The sequence below is a fragment of the Ambystoma mexicanum genome, chromosome 7q, assembly GCF_040938575.1.
Source record: "Ambystoma mexicanum isolate Mex_15411 chromosome 7q, UKY_AmexF1_1, whole genome shotgun sequence".
NCBI lineage: Eukaryota > Metazoa > Chordata > Amphibia > Caudata > Ambystomatidae > Ambystoma > Ambystoma mexicanum.
In genome coordinates, this window is record NC_090941.1 from 627,572,102 (window position 1) to 627,591,119 (window position 19,018).

Sequence of the window (19,018 nt, forward strand, 5' to 3'; positions counted from 1 at the left end):
TATTTAAAAGTTCCCTCTTGCTCCGCTCTGATTTTCCTCGTCTCCTTCTCCTGCTCTATGTCCTGCTATCCTTTCTCCTCCTCTTTGTGCCTACCTGAGGGTGCAGGTGGCGTTATCTTGTGACCTGTGTGAGCTTCCCCTCTTGTCCCTGCCTTTTTCTGTGCATGGGGGTGGGGGGAGGGTCGGGTCCTGTTGTTGCGCAGCCGCTTGGCTGTTGGTTGAGCCATGTATGATTTACTCTGGATGGTTGGCTGCCTTTGTAGGAGAGTGGCTGTTCTGATACCGGTTTAGTAGCTCCTTAAAGCTGTGTCTGTTGGTTTCTCTCCCTTATATGCTGTGTCCGTTGGTTTCTCTCCGTTATATGTTGTGAATGGGGGCTGCTCCCCTGTCTCTTGCGGTACCTCAATGGGCGTTCTGGTGCAACTCCTTCTGGCACTGTGTTGACGTGTTGGGTTGGGGATGGGGTGTTGAGTGTGCCTACCCCCCTTTTTGTCCGTGGATGCGTTTCAGCCCTGTTTTGTGGTGAGTTTACCCTGGGCTACCGTGCCTTGCGTCCCTATGTTCCTCCCTTGTTCGCTTTTCCGGTCTTCTCGTTTATAAGATGGAGGTATGTCCCTGGATGTCCTGTAGGAGGGTTCTTTGGGCTGCCTGGTGCGCTTGTGTAGCCTTGGGTCCTTCTTATGTGGCCCTTGTCCCCCACTGAGTTCTCCCTGGTTCGTCCCCTGATGGTCTTCCCTGGGGGGGATTCCCTTCCAATGTATGCAAAACAGCTGCCTCGTCGCCTTAGTTGGGGAAAAGTCTTCTTTGTACTATTCTCAGTTGTATGGGTTCCCCAGGTGCCTCGTTTTATTCTTTGGAAAAAGGGGAGGGGGTGCGTGCGCCCGGTCCCGGCAATCCCCCTGGTTTTGTCGGGGCTTCTATGATTCTCTTTCCCACTCGGCTCCTCCATGCCCTGCTGCTACCGTAATAGTTGCTGCCTCTCTCTCTCTGTCAACTGAATTGGGTTCCTTGGTGCCAGATGCAACTCCGTCCGTGCTTAGCCTGGTCTTGCTCCCAGAGCTCTTATGTGGTGAGCTCCTGTGCGGAAAAATCCCCTGCTGTGCACCTTTTAGTGCTGCTTCACGTAGGATCCCCTTACAATGGCTTGGGATTGCTTGGTAACTTGCTCCTGCACCCCCCGGTCCGATCGTCCCACTCTACCTTGTGGCCGCTCTCCGCTATCCGGCTGCGGGTGTTGATTGCTCTGCTTATTCGCTTGCTGCCCCTCAATGCAGTCTTGTGTTCACGGCTGGCTCCCGATTGTTCTTTATTCTGCCGAGCGGGGCTATACGGATGCCTCTGTTCTTCCCTTTCCAGTGGGCAGTCCTTCTCTTGAGTGTCCCGTGGGACGCGGGTATGGCCCCTTCTACATGGAGCGGTTGCCTCCTTCATGCCCTGGTTGTCAACAGGTTCTTCCACCGGCGATTTGGGCTCCCTCGAGCCTATCCGACCGTTCCCTCCCGTTTATATTCCCATCTGCTCGTAGGCGTGGGTTGCGAGGACAGCGCGTCTTACTGCTGTTTGGCGCTCTTGTGCCTCCATTCCCATGTCTGGCCTGTGTTCCGCTGGCGTTCTGGCTGCTCCTGCCAAGGCGCTCCTCACCAGCGCCTCCTGCTTGTGGAACAGCGATCAGTATATTCCCCGGTCAGTTCCCCCTGCGAGTGATCACCGTCTGTTCGTCTGTGGGAGACGACGGTTCCAATGCTTATTTTATCATCTTTATTGCTTCGGCCCAGCGGCATACGTTCACTCGCATCTCCTTCCCCCGGCTGCCATCTTGGACTCAGTTGGGGATACATTTTAAACATACTCTGAACCATTAACTGGATCTAAATCATACTGTGCTACTTGCTTATGTTGAACATAGGCTGAAGAGATCGACGGCATTGATGCTCTCAATGCAAGGTAGAATTTTCTATCCTGTGCATGATGGGGTTTCTTTACGTTTTTAAATCCGTTTGTTAATAGCCCTGTTAACGTCCCTGTATTCTCCTTCAATAGGCTTCATAGACTGTTTAGTACATTGTGTTACTGCAACCACTTCAGAGGGGAGGTCTTGGTGTTCCTCACCTAGCTATATACTACTTAATTGGTATATTCTACACCACTTGCCATATTCATATAGTCAAATGTCTGTTTTGCCATTAAGCTTCCTCCTTCATTAATGGAGCCTCTCATGGGATGGGATGGGATGCATAGCTGATATTGTTAATGTTACTATTTGGGATAGCTGGAACCGTTGCCAAAATAAATGTAAATGTTTTTCTCCAGCATTGGATCTTTCATGGATTCACATGCTGTGAATATTTTCCATCGTCAGGCTGGGAAACCTCGCTAACTTTAATATAGCAGTTTTCCTATGGGAAAACTCTGACACTGAGTGTCCTATCGAGGTCCTTTTGGGTGCTGTAGGCTGCACCAATAGGATGTTCAGTATAAATAGCCTCGCCTCTGCAGCTTCCCTTCAGATTTCAACAGTCTCCAAACTGTTGGGATCACCTTGTGTTCTCTTGAGACATTTTTGCTCTTTGTGTTTTCCACGCAGCCTTCGCTGTTTCGGTGTGTTGGAGGCCCCATCATGTCATCTGTAGGCCCCAAGAAGTCGTCGTTCTGGCCGTGTGAGACCTGTGACCTCAAGAACGTGAATGAAGGGGACGGTCATGCGGCTGTCTGTACTGCTTGTACCAAAATCACTCCGTGGAAAACTGTGAGATTTGCCTGGGGTTCTCCAAAAGACGTTCAAAGACTGTAACCGGCGGCTGATTTACTGGTTGAACGAGGGGGCCTACCCTGGATTGCAAGTTGGGTTGGCCGAAGGGGGCAAGTCTTCTACTTCTTCGGCAAAGAGATCTCCTTCACACCAGAGGGCGCAGTCAGCGGAGACGACGCAAAAGAAACAGCGCACAGGGACCGGCCCAGTGTCGGATTTTGAGAAAGGTAGCGAGTGTCCTGTAGCACGGCCGGTGCAAAAGGGCATGGTGTCTAAGGATTCGAGCCGGTCAGAGAAGTCTGGGGATCCCTTGCGCAGGCCTTTGACTTCGGAACTGGAGAAGTTGCGGTCCCATTAGCCGTCCTCGTCGAAGAAGTAGTCTTCGAAGGACCAGCATCATTCGTCAACTGGCAAATAGTCTTCCAGACATCACTCTAGCTCTGCGTCCAAGCGGCCCTCTTAACCGGCAAAGCCCTAGCCGCAGGCTGGGGCCTTGATTCAGTCGAAGACGATCTTTCCGTCAATGACTTTGCTCACAACACTTGCTGCATCCGCCATGCCGATGACAACCCCGGCTACAGCCTTGCTGGCGACCATGATATCTACGACTGCTTCTTTGACGGCTGTTTCAGCTGAAACGGTGCTGCTGAGTTTGTCGGTTCCGCTGGGGGCAGATGGTGGCCTGTTGCCTTTAGGGGAAGTGCCGTGGCAGTCTGGCTCCGGCTTTTCTCCTTTGCTCCTGATGGAGATTCTACAGCAAGATCCCTCAACTTACGAGTTGACCTTGAGTCTGCAGGAGGCCCAACTGTTCCTCGATCCTTCTGTGTTGGGCCTGCAGCCGGCGGTTCCATCCACGTCTGGCGGCATGGGGGCTGTTCCGCCTTAGTTTCTGTTGGTTAACCCACACTCGCTGCTCTCCATGCAGGTGCTGACGACGACGCTGCAGTCGCTCCTGGGCCAATTGGATGCCCGGCTCCCAGTGCCCCAACCCCCAGGGGCCTGTGGAGCTGGATTTCCCGAAAGTTCCCAGACACGAGAAGGGGATGGTGCCCCTCGCCAGGGTCGCCCGCGATAGTCTCCCCCGGTTTGCCGGCCTAAGCCATCGCCTAGGGAATTCATCCCTCCTCGAGACCTGGAGGAAGGGGAGCTGGTGGATTCTAAGCCTGATAGCTTTCCCCAGGACTTGCTCTCGTGGATTTCATTGTCGCCCAGGCGGCCAGGTACCTGGAATACGGATCCGGTGGTGGATCCCCCGAGCAGCCCAGCACAGCCTTCTCCGCCGGATGATGTGGGCGCCTTTCATGCCATGATGGCAATGGCTTGCCAGGAATTTGGCCTCGCTCCGGAGAAGGAGCGCAAGGACTGTTTTTTATTGGATCATGTGGGGAAGAGACGGACGGCCGTCTTCTCTATCCCCATTTTGGACCACGTGTGGCAGGAAGGCCTGCGCATGATGCACCATCCCTTCACTGAGCTTTTGGTCAAGGGCCTATTTGAGAAAAAGTTTAAGGCACCAGAGTCCACACAGAAGTGCCTTACGTCACAGCCCATGCTGGAGTCGGTGGTGTCGCGGCGGTCAGCAGGAAAGCACATGGCCAGCATAAATGTGCGACTCCCCCAGACAATGAGGGCCGTAAGCTGGATGCGTTTGGCAAGAAGGTGCTTACGGTGGGGGCGACTTCGGTGAAAGCGCCCAACTCATTGGCCATCATGGCATGCTATGACGGAGAGATGTGGCACAGATTCTGCCTGAGCAGCAGCGGAAGGAGGCATTGCTTCTGGTGCGTGAGGGGAAGGAACACTCCAATCATAGCATTAACATTGCGGTGGACTTGGCAGAGTCAGGATTTAAACAGATAAATAATGGTTTCGTCCTCCGGCGGCAGGCCTGTTTGCGCTGTACCAATTATCGACCAGAGGTTCAGCACAAGGTGGTGGACATGCCTTGCGAGGGGGAGCAGCTCTTTGGGGAGAACATAAGCGAGGCTCTGAAGAATATGAAGGAGGACTCTGATGCAGCGCAGCCCCAGGTGACGCTGCAGGGTTGGCGTTCGTTTCTTCCCTTTCGCTCGTTTCAATGAGCCTCAGGGAACACCAGATTTGCGGGATCTCGCGACAAAGACTACGGTCGCTCCAGCTATTCCTCGCAGTGGGTTCGACGATCATTCCAGTCTGCTCAGGTGAACAAGGACTATCAAGTTCTTTGAAAGAGGGGTTCCTCCTCCGCCGCTACTCAAGGCCGACAATCTAAGCCTCAACAATGACTACCATATGGCAGTCAGCTGGGAGGGAGAGTGGCGCTTCATGTCGATGAGTGGCTTTTCAATACGACGGACCGATGGGTGCTGGATGCAATCCAATACGGTCACTCTTTGCAGTTCCGGCGCCCGCAACTCCCTGTTCCGGCGCCCGCAACTCCCTGTGCGACTCACAGCTTCATCTACAGGTCTTGTGGCAGGAGGTGCGGCTAATGCTGCAGAAGGGGGCGATAGAAAAGGTCCCGGTGTCGTAGAGGGGGGAAGGAACCTACTCACGGTTTTTTGTCATCAAAAAGCCAAATGGAAAATGGCACCCCATTCTCGACCTACGACCACAAAGGTACAGGATGCTAATGTTGCAAGACGTCCTACGCACGGTCCAGCCATGGGAATTTTTGGCGTTGTTTGATCTCGAAGATGCTTATTCTCGAAGTGGGTTGCGCTCTCGTTCCCATGGACGGGCCTGTTCGTGTACGCCTTCCCTCTGTTTTCCTTGATCCGGAGGATGATCCAGATGGTGCATAAGGTTCCGTGCAGGCTGATCCTGGTGGCTCCGTTCTGGCCCAGACAGACCTGGTTCTCGGACCTTCTTCACCTGGCAGTGGACGTCCCTCTTCGTCTGGGGTCGGAGCCGGATCTGCTGTCGCAGGACGGCAGGAAAGTGTGGCATCATGACCCAGGATCCCTCAGCCTTGCGGTGTGGCTCCTGACCACTCCGAATTTGTACACCTGAAGATTCCACTGGGCTGTCGCCACATCTTGGCCTCTGCAAGAGCACCATCTACTAACATGTTTTATGGTCGAAAGTGGAGAAGGTTTTGTGTCTGATGCTTTTGTCTTCGATCGGGGTCCCCTTGGCTGCCATCTCCAGATTCACGAGGCAGCGCAATTCTACACTTCTGAACAGTGACAGATTGGTTAAGCATTTCCTTAAAGTCCTTTTCAGAACATTACCCCCACAGAAGAAGTTCGCCCCGTTCTGGAGTCTCAATATGGTACTCTCGGCCCTCATGAAACCACAGTTTGAGCCAATGTCCACGGCGGCAGTGAAACTTCTCACATGGAAGGTCGCTTTTCTAGTAGCCATCACGTCAGCCAGGTGAGTTTCCGAACTTCAGGCTCTGGTCATCGATTCTCCCCCCCCCCCCTCCCCCATCCCCCCCATACCTGTGTTTCATGAGGGACAAGGTTCTCCTGTCTACGAATCCTCATTTTATTCCTAAAATTCTGTTGAAGTTTACAAGAACAGTACGGTAGCCTTGCCCACCTTTTTGCCAAAGGCTACCACGCCTGTAGAGAGTGCGCTGCATTCCTTGGATGTCAAGAGGGCGTTTAAGTTTTACCTGAACAGAACTCAGTGCTTCAGGACTTTGAAGCAACTCTTTGTCGCTTTCAGCCCGTCCAACAGGGGAAAGGCATTTTCGAAGCAGGGCCTTTTCCGTTGGATGCAATCTATAATTTCCTTCTACGACAAAGCTGGCAAGCCACTGCAGTCCACGACCAGGGCCCATTCTACGAGGACCGCGGGTTCGTTGGCAGTGCTGTGGGCAGCCATTCCGTTCAATGACACTTGCCAAGCAGCAGCATGGGCAGTGCAGCATACCTTCAACAAACATTACTTTCTGGGTCAGCAACATGCTGAGGATGTGCAGGTGGGGCGTGCGGTCCTCCAGCACCTGTTCCAATAAGTTACTCCCAGCAGCTTCGGAGGTTTTGTTGGTTTTTGGCCTTACTAATGTTTTTGGTCTATTGTTGGTGCCAGGGGTATTGTTTTCCTGTTATACACCTCCAGGTCTGGTATTGCTATGTAATTTATTCGCAGCATGTGAATCCATAAAAGATCCAATGCTGGAGAAGGGAGTAGTTTCTTGCCTGTAACTCAATTTCTCCAGCGTTGGTATCTTTATGGATTCACATGCGCCCTCCGGCAGACCCCTTCAGGCAAACATATTGTTCGGGTTTCCTCCAGTTGTGAGGTTAAAATCTGAAGGGAAGCCGCAGGGGCGGGGCTATTTATACTGGACGCCCTATTGGTGCTGCCTAAAGCACTCAAAAGGTCGTCGATTGGACACTCCGTGTCAGAGTTTTCCCATAGGAAAACTCCTATATTAAAGTTACAGAGGTTTCACAGCCTGACGATGGGAAATATTCACAGCATGTGAATCCTTGACAGATACCAACAAAAGGAAACCACAAAACATCTGGTTATTTACTGCAGGCAATTTGACAAAGATAGAATTGCGTGTTTGGGTGACAAAAACGTCGGGAACTCTGTATCTTCACGTGAAATGCTATGGTATAAATGTATGAACAATCCTCACATTGCTTTCATGTGTGCTTTGGCCAGACTCCTATTTAAAATCGAAGATGAACTTGTGCAGAAAATGAAGTGCTATGAAAATGATCCAAACATAGCGTTATGTTGAGCAATACATTGATAGTAGTAACACCTTATATTGTCTTACGAGGCTTATTGTGGGCGGTATGTCTAACAACAAGATTTTATTTTTTTCAGTTGTCTGGACTGTTATTTTAATCTGAAATTTAAAGAAATATAGTTATTTTTACTGTTATATTTGATTTTGCATTTTAATTTTGTAAGTGTGAAAAGTTTCTTTTGTAAACTAGAACACACTGTGTTAATAAAAAAATAAAAGAAATATACCAACGCTGGAGAAATGGAGTTGAAGTTAAGAATCTACTACCTTATCCACACTTTATTTTGGGAACAAAGAGTGTCTTTCCTAACTTGGGACCCAGTCTTTTTGAAAGACTTTTGTTGAATTGGGACCATGACTTTGGGTGTGTATTAACTATCTTATGCGGTCTAAAAGCATGCAGCTGTCTATGAAATAGTTGCAGGCGAATTTCCCTAAAACCCCTGCTGATAACCCTATTCTTTGTTCTAAACTCTGGTGGTTATGCTAAGCCTATTTCAACATTTGGTATGTCACTATGTGCTTCCTCTGGTCTAGCTAGGTGATGCTAGCAGTCTGATCTGGGTAGGCCCCCTACCGAGGAACTATTAATAGTTTAGATGAGGTATGTAAAGCTTGTGGTATTACATTTTAACATAAAATGCTGTCATTTAAATTCCGGCATCATTTTTATCGTTCACCTTTACGAGTTAGCTAGTTTTGATGAGGAATATACAGAGCAAATTCCCCATATAACATTCTCCTTTGACCAGCACGGACCCACACTCTTGACCTGGCTCAGGTCTGTGCGGTTGGGTTCCTTGCACCACTTATTCCTCTCGGGGACTTCAGCTGGCATGTCGCTTCCGGTGCGGCGTTGCCACCTTCCTCGGTGGCCCGTACTTGTTGGGCTGCCTTGGTCCCCACTCACCATGCTGACAGCGTGACTCTTTGGCTATGCTCCTCCTGCAATGGAGATGCTCCTTCCTCTGAGTCTGCGCAAGCTGACGTCTCTCGCTCTGCCGCTGGTTCTCTGTTGGCATCCAGATGTCTTTATGTCCCTCCCTGGAATGGAAGGGAAGCTTCCATTAGTTCCGGTCTTCACGAAATAAAAGCAAGAGATACAGGTCATAAATCAAACCATCCACTTTAAAAAGGCCCTGTTCATGTCTCATATAATCCACCAACACTGGGGACTTTCAAGTAAAGGGAGGTGGAATTCCTTGTCTCCAGGTGGTTGAGGGGGTGAAGGGGGGAAGGGTGTTACCCTGAGTGGTATATCTCATGCCCTGTCGCCTATGCAGGGTATTGCGTAGCAGGCTCAGGTGTGGCTCCCCCTTGGGGATAAGGAACAATGGGTTGACAAATACTCCAATCATATTCCTTGTTTTTATTTGAACTTTAAACCTTCTCTTTCTCCACTTCTTCCTGGGAATTAGTAAGTCTCCTCTTTGTCGAGAGCTAGGACGGCATAACATGAAACTAAAGTGTTTTGAATGGGAGATGTAAAAATGATAATTAACTCAAAGAAATTTCATTCAACAAACTTTGCCTTTCTTTTTGTTGACAGGAACCTATTAGACAGAAATCCTCATGGCGTAATTTTAAGTACAGATGATTTCTTTCGCCAGCGGGATGGCTATACCTTTGTTGGTAAGCAACTTGGAAATGCTCATGAGTGGAACCAGGAAAGAGGTGAGCATACGAGTGGTTTGTTTTATTTTATACACACTGTTGGGTTACTTCAACAAGAGAAATTTTAAAGTTGGGTTGAATGGGGTGGTGTAGCAGGGTCTTAATATGAATGCTCTCCCCATTTTCATTCAAAACTAGGTTCCAGTCTGTATATAGCATTGTATAGCTGTCCAGAATCTGTAACTTTTGTTGTGTAATTCTGTGAAGTGTGTACTCCTTCAGGTTCCAATCAAGTTAAACTATGTTGCTGCTGATGTCATGTCCATAATATGTGCTTGAGGAAATGGCCTGCACTTTAACCTGTCCAAAGCATTATTGCTGAGGCCTTCCATTCTGGCCCCTTTTTTTATTTTGTGGGCACTTTTATTTTCTTTTTTTCAAATATATGTTGTGTTATAGTATGTGCATTTGAGGGTGTGTCGGTGGAATTTGAGATTTTTGTGTTTATATGTGTGCTACGTGGTAAATGTATTAGTAATTGAGCAACCTTCCCAACACATTCCCAAAACACACTTAAACCATTAGAACCTTAAATCTCCCTCCAACCAACTTGTGTAACACAGTCCCAGCCCATACATCCACATAAAACGGGCACACAAAACTCCCTTCTGGAAACAAACCCCTCATGTGCCCTCGACACATATTACCTAAAAAAAAGTACCTACTGTGCGCCTACATAGAATCTTCTGACCTGCATGCTCCAACACAACAGAAGAACTATTTGGCTTTTCCCCCACTCTTTCCTAAGTGACCAATAACAACACAACCTTTCTCAAGTGCCATAGCTCCAAGAAACCATTAAAATGGCAGCAGTGGGCAGCATAAAGCCCAACAATTGAGCACACATTTGTGTATTTTTTGCGTGCTGTAGTACATATATATTTTATGTAAAAGTACACTTGTTGATTTGTTTCACTCCCACCTCCCGAGAGTATTGCACTCTATAGGCAGGTGACCTCCCGAACATAAGCACCTTTTTATCCAATTGCCTGCTAGGAATGACAGGTATGGTTCTAGCTTCTCTAACTTTTGATGGACCTAGTCAGATGTTTCTCTATATCTGAACACAATAAGATTGAAGGGATAATTCTTTTCACATATATTGAAGGGCATGCATTTTACTCACTAGTTAGAACTGAACTTTTGCATTAAACACACATTATGTTGGAATTCTTGAAATATGAAAAGCATCTTGCGTCTGTGGTTCTTAAGATAGTACATTTGATCAATAAAGCTATATTTCGTCTAGTTCTTAAGTAAAACACTCTCAAAATTATCTTTTGAAACAGCCGTCTCTAGGTTGGAGGCCTGTTATTTAATGACACAGAAATTCTATTTATTTTTGTGCCCATTTCGTATTGCGTAAGAATTGATGTAGTAACACTGTGTGAGACTACACAACACTTATCTGCTTGGTATTGGGTAACCCACCTTTTGGTATAGGCCTGTACTGCACAAGTTGGTAGTGTGCAGCCAGGCCTATCTCAAGAGGGGTAAATTGGAGCTGTAGCAATGAAATTCGGTAATACAAATAACCAAGTAACACTTACACTCAAGGTTTCAGTTATACATTGTTACTTATTTAACAGTATCCAGTTTTAAATAAGCGTTTTTCAAAAAGGCAATTCTTGTAACAATGTGAATACAGTTTAACATCACTTTTCAGAATCCAAATAAGTTAGTGGATGATCTTTGGATATGCTTCTTACGCAATTCCTACACCCTGAGGTGACTTCATTCACAAGGACAGTAATGGCATTTATGTGTTACACTAGTTATACTTCCAGATTCTGAGGTTGCATTAAGGAAAGGTTTAAGGAAGGATACAGGTTCTCGCTATATGTGAGGTCACTTTGAATCTTCCAATGAAATCTAGACAAGCCTTTGCCAGCAATAACGGTCTAAAACAAGTTGCTAAGACACTTCTTAGAATCAAAGTTTTGCACAAAGTTAGAGAGTTAAAGAAAATAACTTGTAGGGTCACAAGCTGTTTTAGGCCTGTGAGAAACAGTTGATTCCAACTCTAAAGGTAAGCCACTGCAAGTCTCAACTGAGAAAAGCACAGCTCAAGCCAATGAGTTAAGTACCCCAAGTCTAAACCGTATTTCTGGTTTGAAGATCAGTTGTCCAGCTGGATTCTGTCCTGTTAAAGCGGTGCAAACCCTGTGTTCCTGAGCCTGTCGTGGGGACAAGAGGGTGGACGTCTGGAGGGCTCCTGTGGCGGTATTTGGGAGGTCGTTGGCAGCTACGGGCTCTTTTCGGTTCAGCAGCTCTTAGCGGTTTCAGCGCTTGGCAAACAGCACTGTTGCGGATATCGGATACCGGTTGGGTTTTCTTCACCCCTTGGGCCCTGCACTCTGGTGAGGGGAATCGAGCTTGGGTTGTCCTGTTTCTGCAGGGTCCGTAGGAGACTCCTGTAACTTCTAGCCGGATATCAGACGTTGCCCTCAACTACAGATTTCTCAACCTGTGGCACTCGGTTCTTGCAAAAGCGAAGAAGTACAGCCAGTCTGGGAAGGTGGTCCAGTGGAGTTTGTCTCTGGGTTAGTTGATCCCACTAACCCAAGGGAAGAAGTCGTCCCTTTCCAGAGCTTCTCTGTCGAATTGAAAAAGGAGTTTTAGCACAGCAGCAGGGCTTGACCGGGCAATTCAAAGTTCCAGGAGGATGCAGCAAGCTTCCTTCACTGTTTCTTCGTCTGGTATTTCTCCCAGTGGTCTACTCTGCCTCTAGTCCCAAAGCCCTTGCTTTTTAAGCACGTTTCTCCCATTCACGCACAGCCCAGGCTGTCAATCGCACAGCAGGGTGGCTGTCCTGAAAGGATAGCCAACCAGCCAATCAGGACTGGTTGTATTCAGGCATTCCTAGAGACAAAGGACAGGGGAGCTTCGGGACCCTCCCTCACATCCTGTCCTTCCAGACACACTGTAGCCAGAGGCGGGCTTCAGGGCTGAAGCCCACCAACATCAAACCGCACAAAGGTCTCCAACCTGGCTCAACGCACCTAGTAGAACCCAAGAAAGACCTCACAAACAGAAAAAGGGAAAAAAATGACCAGGGCCATTTTGACGAAATGATCACCCATAGGTGCTGTACTAAAGCTGAGGGTTTAGCCTGCGGTAGGAAAGCTCAATGGTAGGAAAAATGAAACCGCTGCCACCAGCCATTTAAAGTAGTGAGGGTCACATAAAAATGTTACCTGAGAATGTAGGATAAGGGGCTACTAGGTATCACCCCCCCCACCCTCAGCACTCCACATAAGGCAGTGTGTGCTGGACCTACAAAGAACAAAGGCAAGTAAAGCCAATTTCAATGTACTATTCTTGGGAACTGTAGTTCACACAAGAGGTTATTTAAACCTTTTGAGAAATCTAAAAGGATTTCTCTGCAACACTGCACTGAAGGTGCTGTGTCACCACATAAAAAGTAGATGCCTATGGAGTTTGTCGGACTCCAAAAACAGTGGAAACAAATAATCAGACTCAGATAAAAACACATGAGAGAGTGAGAAAGAGGTCCCACTCACTCCAGGGTTAAAATTAAAAAGTCTATGGGTAGCAAAAGAGCTGGGGGGTCTCGAAGGTGGGAGGAATTTAGCACTAAAAATGAAAAATGTTCTTACACTTAGAAAGCCATATTTTATTAGCTTTGAACCTGCGTCTAGATTAAACCATTGGAGACTGTCATGCATAAGTAAGCTTTCATGCAATCTCTTAATATGTGATTTCAAAACAGTTGCCATTTAGCTTGCTCACATAAAAAAAATTAAAATATTGCATCTTTCCATACTCTTACATCCCGTCCCCTTTCCTCCATACTGCTTTGGCGTCCCTTCCAAGGGACGGGAGACGGAACCTTTTTCACCAGAAAAAAACATTCTTCCCCTTTAAATTTAGAGGTGCGCGGGGGTGCAGCCCTGGGAGCATGCGTTGCCCTGACCCTGCCCTCCGGTGCCACACCTCGGTCCCCTTTTCCGCGTCGACGGGAACGGGCCAAATTCACCAGCGCTCCTTGGTTTGGCTTCGGCCATGTAATTCCACATGCGGATACTACTTCTCTTCTGTATTTTTGTCTTTTTATCACAGGTACTTGGTCCTCGGGCGTCACGCTCCTCCCCGGCGCATTTCGACTTCTACAGGGTTCAGCAGGTGTCCATCCTGCGTTGGGCTCTTTCCAACTTCAGATCCCCACGCCCTCTGCCTACGTTGCCTTGGCCCAGACCACAGCTCGCACGCTTGTACCACGTGCAACGAGCTTTCCTCGTAGTATCTGAACAACAGACTAGCCAGGTGGAGGGAGCTCTTTCAGAGTTCGCCTCCAGAGGACCTAAAGGACTTCGTCTATCATCGATCCAGGCCCAAGGTAGGGCCACTCTTTTGCAGCGCACCCCGCAAGGGAGCTGCACTCTTCAGTGATCGCTGTAGCATCACTATACTCCAAGCCTCAGTCGTCCTCGGCCCCCTCCTCCGCGGCGCGGCTAGGCAAGGCGTACGGGAAGAAGTGTTTTTCCAACGCGTCCCTGCATCTTCATCAAACCAACGCGGATGCCATGCTGGCAGCTGTTAAGCAGAGGCTTTGGCAGGAAATTGCCGATTTTCTCCCAGAGCTTCCAGCGCAGAGCCAATAACGATTCAAGACGGGACTGGCAGGGGCCAAGATGGTGGCACAAGACATCATGGAGTCCACCGTGGCCCACATTGACACCTCCGGCCGGGCCATCTGCATTGCCACGGACATGAGAAGAACAGCCTGGCTGCGTGCTACTAAATTCAAACCTGGATGTCCAGCAACGCATCTTAGACTTGCCGTTGGAAGGGGGTGACCTTTTCCACTCCACCACGGATGAGGAGCTGGACAAAAAGAAAAACAGCTTTACAAACGGCCAAGTCTTTATCCATCCTTACAAAGACCATGCCCAAAACGTACACCCAGTCACAGCAGCGCTCTGACAAGGGGCGTACATACGGAGGGTTCCGTAGCTTCCAAGAGCGGAGGTCCAGGCAGCCTTGCCGTTCGCCGACACATCGGCGCAAGCAATAAAAAAGGGAGGGGGGGTAAGGGCTTTTTCCAGTCCCCCTCCTCTGCAACAGCCTCAGAGGCAAAGAAGGCATGACATGCCCCTCTGGGTTTATGTGTCTCAAAGTCGGGGGCAGGCTTGCTCTCTATGCACATATCTGTCACCAGAATTTCGCCGACCCCTGGATCCTCTCTGTAGTATCCACGGGGTACTACCTACCCAACCCAGCCTCTTCTCCCTCTTCCCCTCCACTCCCAGATAGGGACAGCAACTCTTTTGGCAGAGATCTGGTCGCTCGTCGCGAGCTAGGCAGTGGAGGAAGTCCCATCCTCCCAGCGAGGCTTGGGCTTCTACTGCAGGATTTTAGACCATTCAGAAAAAGAACCAGGCGGGCCTGAGAGTTGTGCTGGACCTTTCCACCCTCAAGCTCTCCCTACCTCTACAAAAATTCAAGCTGGTTACGCCAGCTTTAATAGTGGAGACATTGTGCAAGGGAGACTGGGTGTGCTCCGTGGACCTGAAGGACGCCTAATTACACGTCCCGATTTGGCAGCCTCATCGTTCTTTGGTATGATTCAATATTATGGGCTACCATTTCCAATAGCAGGTGCTTCCCTTTGGCCTCAACTCGGCCCCTAGGGTCTTTACCAGGCGGATGAATACAGTGACGGCCCTCCTCAATGCTTAGGGACACCACATCTATCCGTACTTTGACGACTGGCTCGTCGGGGCTTAATCTCCAGAAGTGGTGTACTGCACATCCCACGGTCTTATGAACACACTGCACAATCTGGGCTTTTCGCTTAATCTCAAGAAGTCGCAGCTGCAGCCTATGCAGACTCTGACCTTTTTGGGCATCATCTGGGACACGGGCTCCAAGAGTTTTTCCTTCGGAGGACAAGATCACGTCCATCAAGAGGGCCACTGCACACTTCCTCAGCAGAGAAGTGACATTGGCCTGGTGGTACCAACACCTACTGGGTCTCATGGCAGCGGTCCTATTAGACCCCCCCCCCCCAACACAAGACTCGGGATGAGGAGGATACAGCTGCACTTCGCGGCATCATGGAACCAGGAGCGGGGCTCTCAGGCGGAGAGGATCAACGTGCTGCCTTCTTTTCACCCGGACCTCACATGGTGGTCCAGGGACTGCAACCTGCGGACGGGCAAACCCTTCCGGCAACCTACCCCACAGGTCACCATCACTACGGACTCCTCTCTCGAGGGATGGGGGGGCCACTCTGGACAACCACTGCGTCCATGGCACCTGGACACGGCAGGAGCAGGAGTACCACATCAATTGGCTGGAACTGATGGCCATCTGGCTAGCGCTCAGAGCCTTCCTTCAGTTATCGGGGGCAAGGTTGTCCTCATTCAGACTGACAACTCGACCAGCATGTTCTATGTCAACAAGCAGGGAGGTACCAGGTCCCCTCCACTGTGCAAAATGGCAGTCAGCATTTGGGACTGGGCCCTGGAGAACAACATCTACCTTACGGGTGTACACCTTCCGGGGGAATCCAACCTGGAGGCGGACAGGCTCAGCAGACTGGGAGCCGATAATTACGAGTGGCAACTAAACAACCTCGTTCTGCAGGAGATCTTCAGCAGATGGGGACACCCCTAGATGGACATCTTTGCCTCCTGCGACAACGGGAAGTGCCAACAGTTCACCTCCTGGCAGGGACAGGGCCCCGGCTTCCTGGGCAACTCATTTCAGATTCAGTGAAATGGCATGACAGCAAACGCCTTCCCGCCCACGCCGCTCATACACAGGGTGATGTGCAAGATCAAGGAGTCTCTCCACCTCAGCGTCATTCTAATAGCTCCATGGTGGCCAGCCAGGCCATGGTTTTCAGAGCTGCTCAGCCTCTTGGAGAGACCGCCCATTTGCCTTCCGATGGGCCCAGCACATCTTTTGGCCCAGCAAGGGGGCAGGGTCATTCACCCCGTGCCACAGAAACTAGCCCTCACAGCGTGGTTACTAAGCAGGTCACGCTAGGCCACCTCAGCCTGTCACAGGCTAATCTAGAGTTCATACAGAGCGCTAGGAGCCAAGCTACCAGGACCCAGTATAAGAGCAAGTGGACCAGGTTCTGCCACTGGGCAACTGTAAGGAGATCAACCCCCTTGCATGTACATAGGACAATGGGCTCTCCTTCTCAGCGCACCTTGCACACTCTAGCGTGCAGTTAGACACTTGCTGCACTTACTTGGCAGCCATTGGGGCCTACAGAAACTCAGAGGAAGTGGTGTTCTCTGCTTTCAACCCGATTGTCTAGAAACATTTAAAGGGACTTGCCAGATTCTACCCGCCCATCAAGAGTCTGCACCCAGTGTGGGGCCTCAACATAGTTTTGGGTGCCCTGGCGCACAAACCATTAAGACGGCCTTGCTAGTCGGCTTCACCTTGGCTCGCAGAGTAAGCGAAATCCAGGCTCTGGTCACCTCAGTGCCCTACACTATGTTTCACAAGGGCAAAGTAGTCCTGTGGACACACCCAGCATTCCTACCTAAGGTGCCTTCCGCATTTCATCTGAACGAAGAAATAGTGCTGCCTATGTTTTTTGCTGAGGCTAAAGACTAGGTACAGAGAGTTCTGCACTGCCTCGATGTCGGGCGTGCCCTGAAATTCTACTGGACAGGACCAAAGGCTTCCGCAAGTCGGTTGCTCTGTTTGTCACATTCGGCAGATAAAGACTGGGTTATCCGTCCGCCAAGGCCTCCATAGCTCGTTGGATGGTCGCGGCCATCAAAGAAGCATACGAGGATCATCATAAGCTACTGCCGGCCAACATGCACACCCACGCGGTCAGAGCCAAGGCAACGGCCATCGCATTCCAGCGGCATGTCCCCTGGCAAGTCATATGTAGGGCGGCCACCCCTTTGGCTTTCTGCAAACGTTATTGTTTGGACGCCGGCTCTATATTAGATACGGCTTTCAGACAGGCGGTTCTAGAAACCTGTTTGCATTAGGCAAGGTTAATCCATTGTCGACGCGTCTATGGGGACTGAGGTGTGGCGCCAGAGGGCGGGGTCGGAGCAGCGCATGCTCCCAGGGCTGCGCCACCGGACGCCTCTAAATTTAAAGGGGAAGAAGGCTTTTTCTGGTGAAAAAGGTTCCATCTCCCGTCCCTTGGAAGGGACGCCCATGCAGTATGGAGGATGGGGACTAAGGACTAAGTAGTCACTACCGTGAGTAACATATATTCTCCAGCATGGGGTCTGGCATGGATTCACATGCTCATGAATATTCCCCGTCGTCAGGCTGGGAATCCTCGGTAAAGAAAAAACCAGTATCAGTTTCGTTTCTGATCTGTCTTTCGTAGTAATAACCAATCACTGGTCTCTGCGTCATACTGACCACAGCCAATGACTGCCCTCTACCTAAGCACCGCCTCTGGCAGCCATCTTCAGATTTTTACCGCACGTTCATGTGTTGGGATCCTCGTGCTATTGCTCTCGAGCGTTAGTGCTTTTTTTCGCGCTTTTTCACAAAAAAACTTCGATTCTTTCGGTCAAAAGAGCCTCAAGCTCCACCGATCCTACATCCGATCAACGGGGACCCGTGTCGGATTCATCTGTGCCCCTCAAGGGTGAAGATTTCGTCGAGCTACGCTTCGGAGGACTCCAGAAGCTTCTCAGGCCCGGTCTCGGAGATGGCCCAGGAGAAGGGAAGCTCGACGCCCGGAAAGCTGTTCAGGGTCTGCCCTGGATGCCAGCTGCAGAACGTCTTCAAGGAGGACGAACACTCTTTCTGCCTTTACTGCCTTCATGAGGACAAGACGCACGTGGAGAAGGACTGTGCGTTTTGCGGCAACATGTCGGAACGGACCATGAAGGACCGCCATCAACGTCTCGCCAGCTGGCTGGAGGGTAAGAGCCCGTCTGGCGAGAAGAAGAAGAAATCCGAGCGGTCTTCTAAGACCTTTGAGGGCGCCCCGGCGACGGGGGCCCAACATAAGGCCAAGCACCGCGAGTCCGCTGGCACCGGGAGCGCCGAACGGTCGGGCTCTACGGGCGCCAGGCAGGGCGCACCCTCCCCGGCACCATCAACCACGAGCCAACGCTCTGGGTCGGGTAAGAGGAAGGCCGAGCACCCGGCGAAGCTCCTGGAGAGGCCCCGGTCGAGCTCTAAGGCAGAGGAGGAGCGTGGCAGTGCCCCCTCCCTCAAGGATAAGGCGGTGAGCGCACCTAAGGTGGTGAAGGCCTTGATCCATCCGACCAAGCCCTCTATCGAAACGGTCGCGGCGGCCCTGGCTCAGCCTGTGGTGGCTACACCAGTGGTGGCGACCTCAGGGCCCAGAATCTCCCTGCCTCCTCGGAGGGAGTCTTCCTTTGTGCCCATCGATAGGACCCCCGTGAAACCCTCCGTGGGGAAGAAGGGGGGGCAGGGCGTCGTCGTAGATTCGGCCTCAACCTCAGAAGAGGAGCTGATCGAGGTCTTAAGCCACGGCCTATGCGTGGAAGAAGGCCAGCCCGTCGGAATGGACCCCGACGCAGGTGACGACGACGACATCGTCGAGGATACCGACGGGGCCCCTGCTCGCCCGTCGGATTCCCCTCTGCCAGCGCCGCAAGACAACTCGGCGGCCATTTTGTTGGCCATACAGTCCTTATGCTCCGAGATAAGGACGAGGCTACCGTTACCGACGGAGGAACCTCTCCCGTCGGGGGATCCAGAACCGGGACCTTCTGGTGTTCCCCCTTCCAAGAAAAGAAGGATCCATCCACCACCTCCTTTTCAACCGTCGCGCCCCGTCCAGCCCTCCTCCCCGTCCACCCGAGGGGATGATACGGGGACTGACACGGCAGCGACGGGTACGGACGACGAGGCATACGACGAGGATTTTCCGTCGTCGCCTCCCACCAGGGCTTCTCCGC

At 50.6% G+C, this 19,018-nt stretch overlaps 1 protein-coding gene across 4 annotated transcripts in view; it reads left to right on the top strand.

The window, feature by feature from the left end:
* LOC138528557 (uncharacterized) overlaps positions 1-19,018 on the top strand; it is a 788,016-nt gene that overhangs the window by 239,270 nt on the left and 529,728 nt on the right. For all 4 annotated transcript variants that reach the window (XR_011284169.1, XR_011284170.1, XM_069640323.1 and 1 more), the window contains one exon: positions 8,995-9,119. Coding sequence is in view for 2 of the 4 variants with exons in the window: in XM_069640323.1 (XP_069496424.1) it covers positions 8,995-9,119 (125 nt within the window). In the remaining 2 variants the exon portion in view is untranslated. The remainder of the gene's footprint in view (positions 1-8,994; positions 9,120-19,018) is intronic.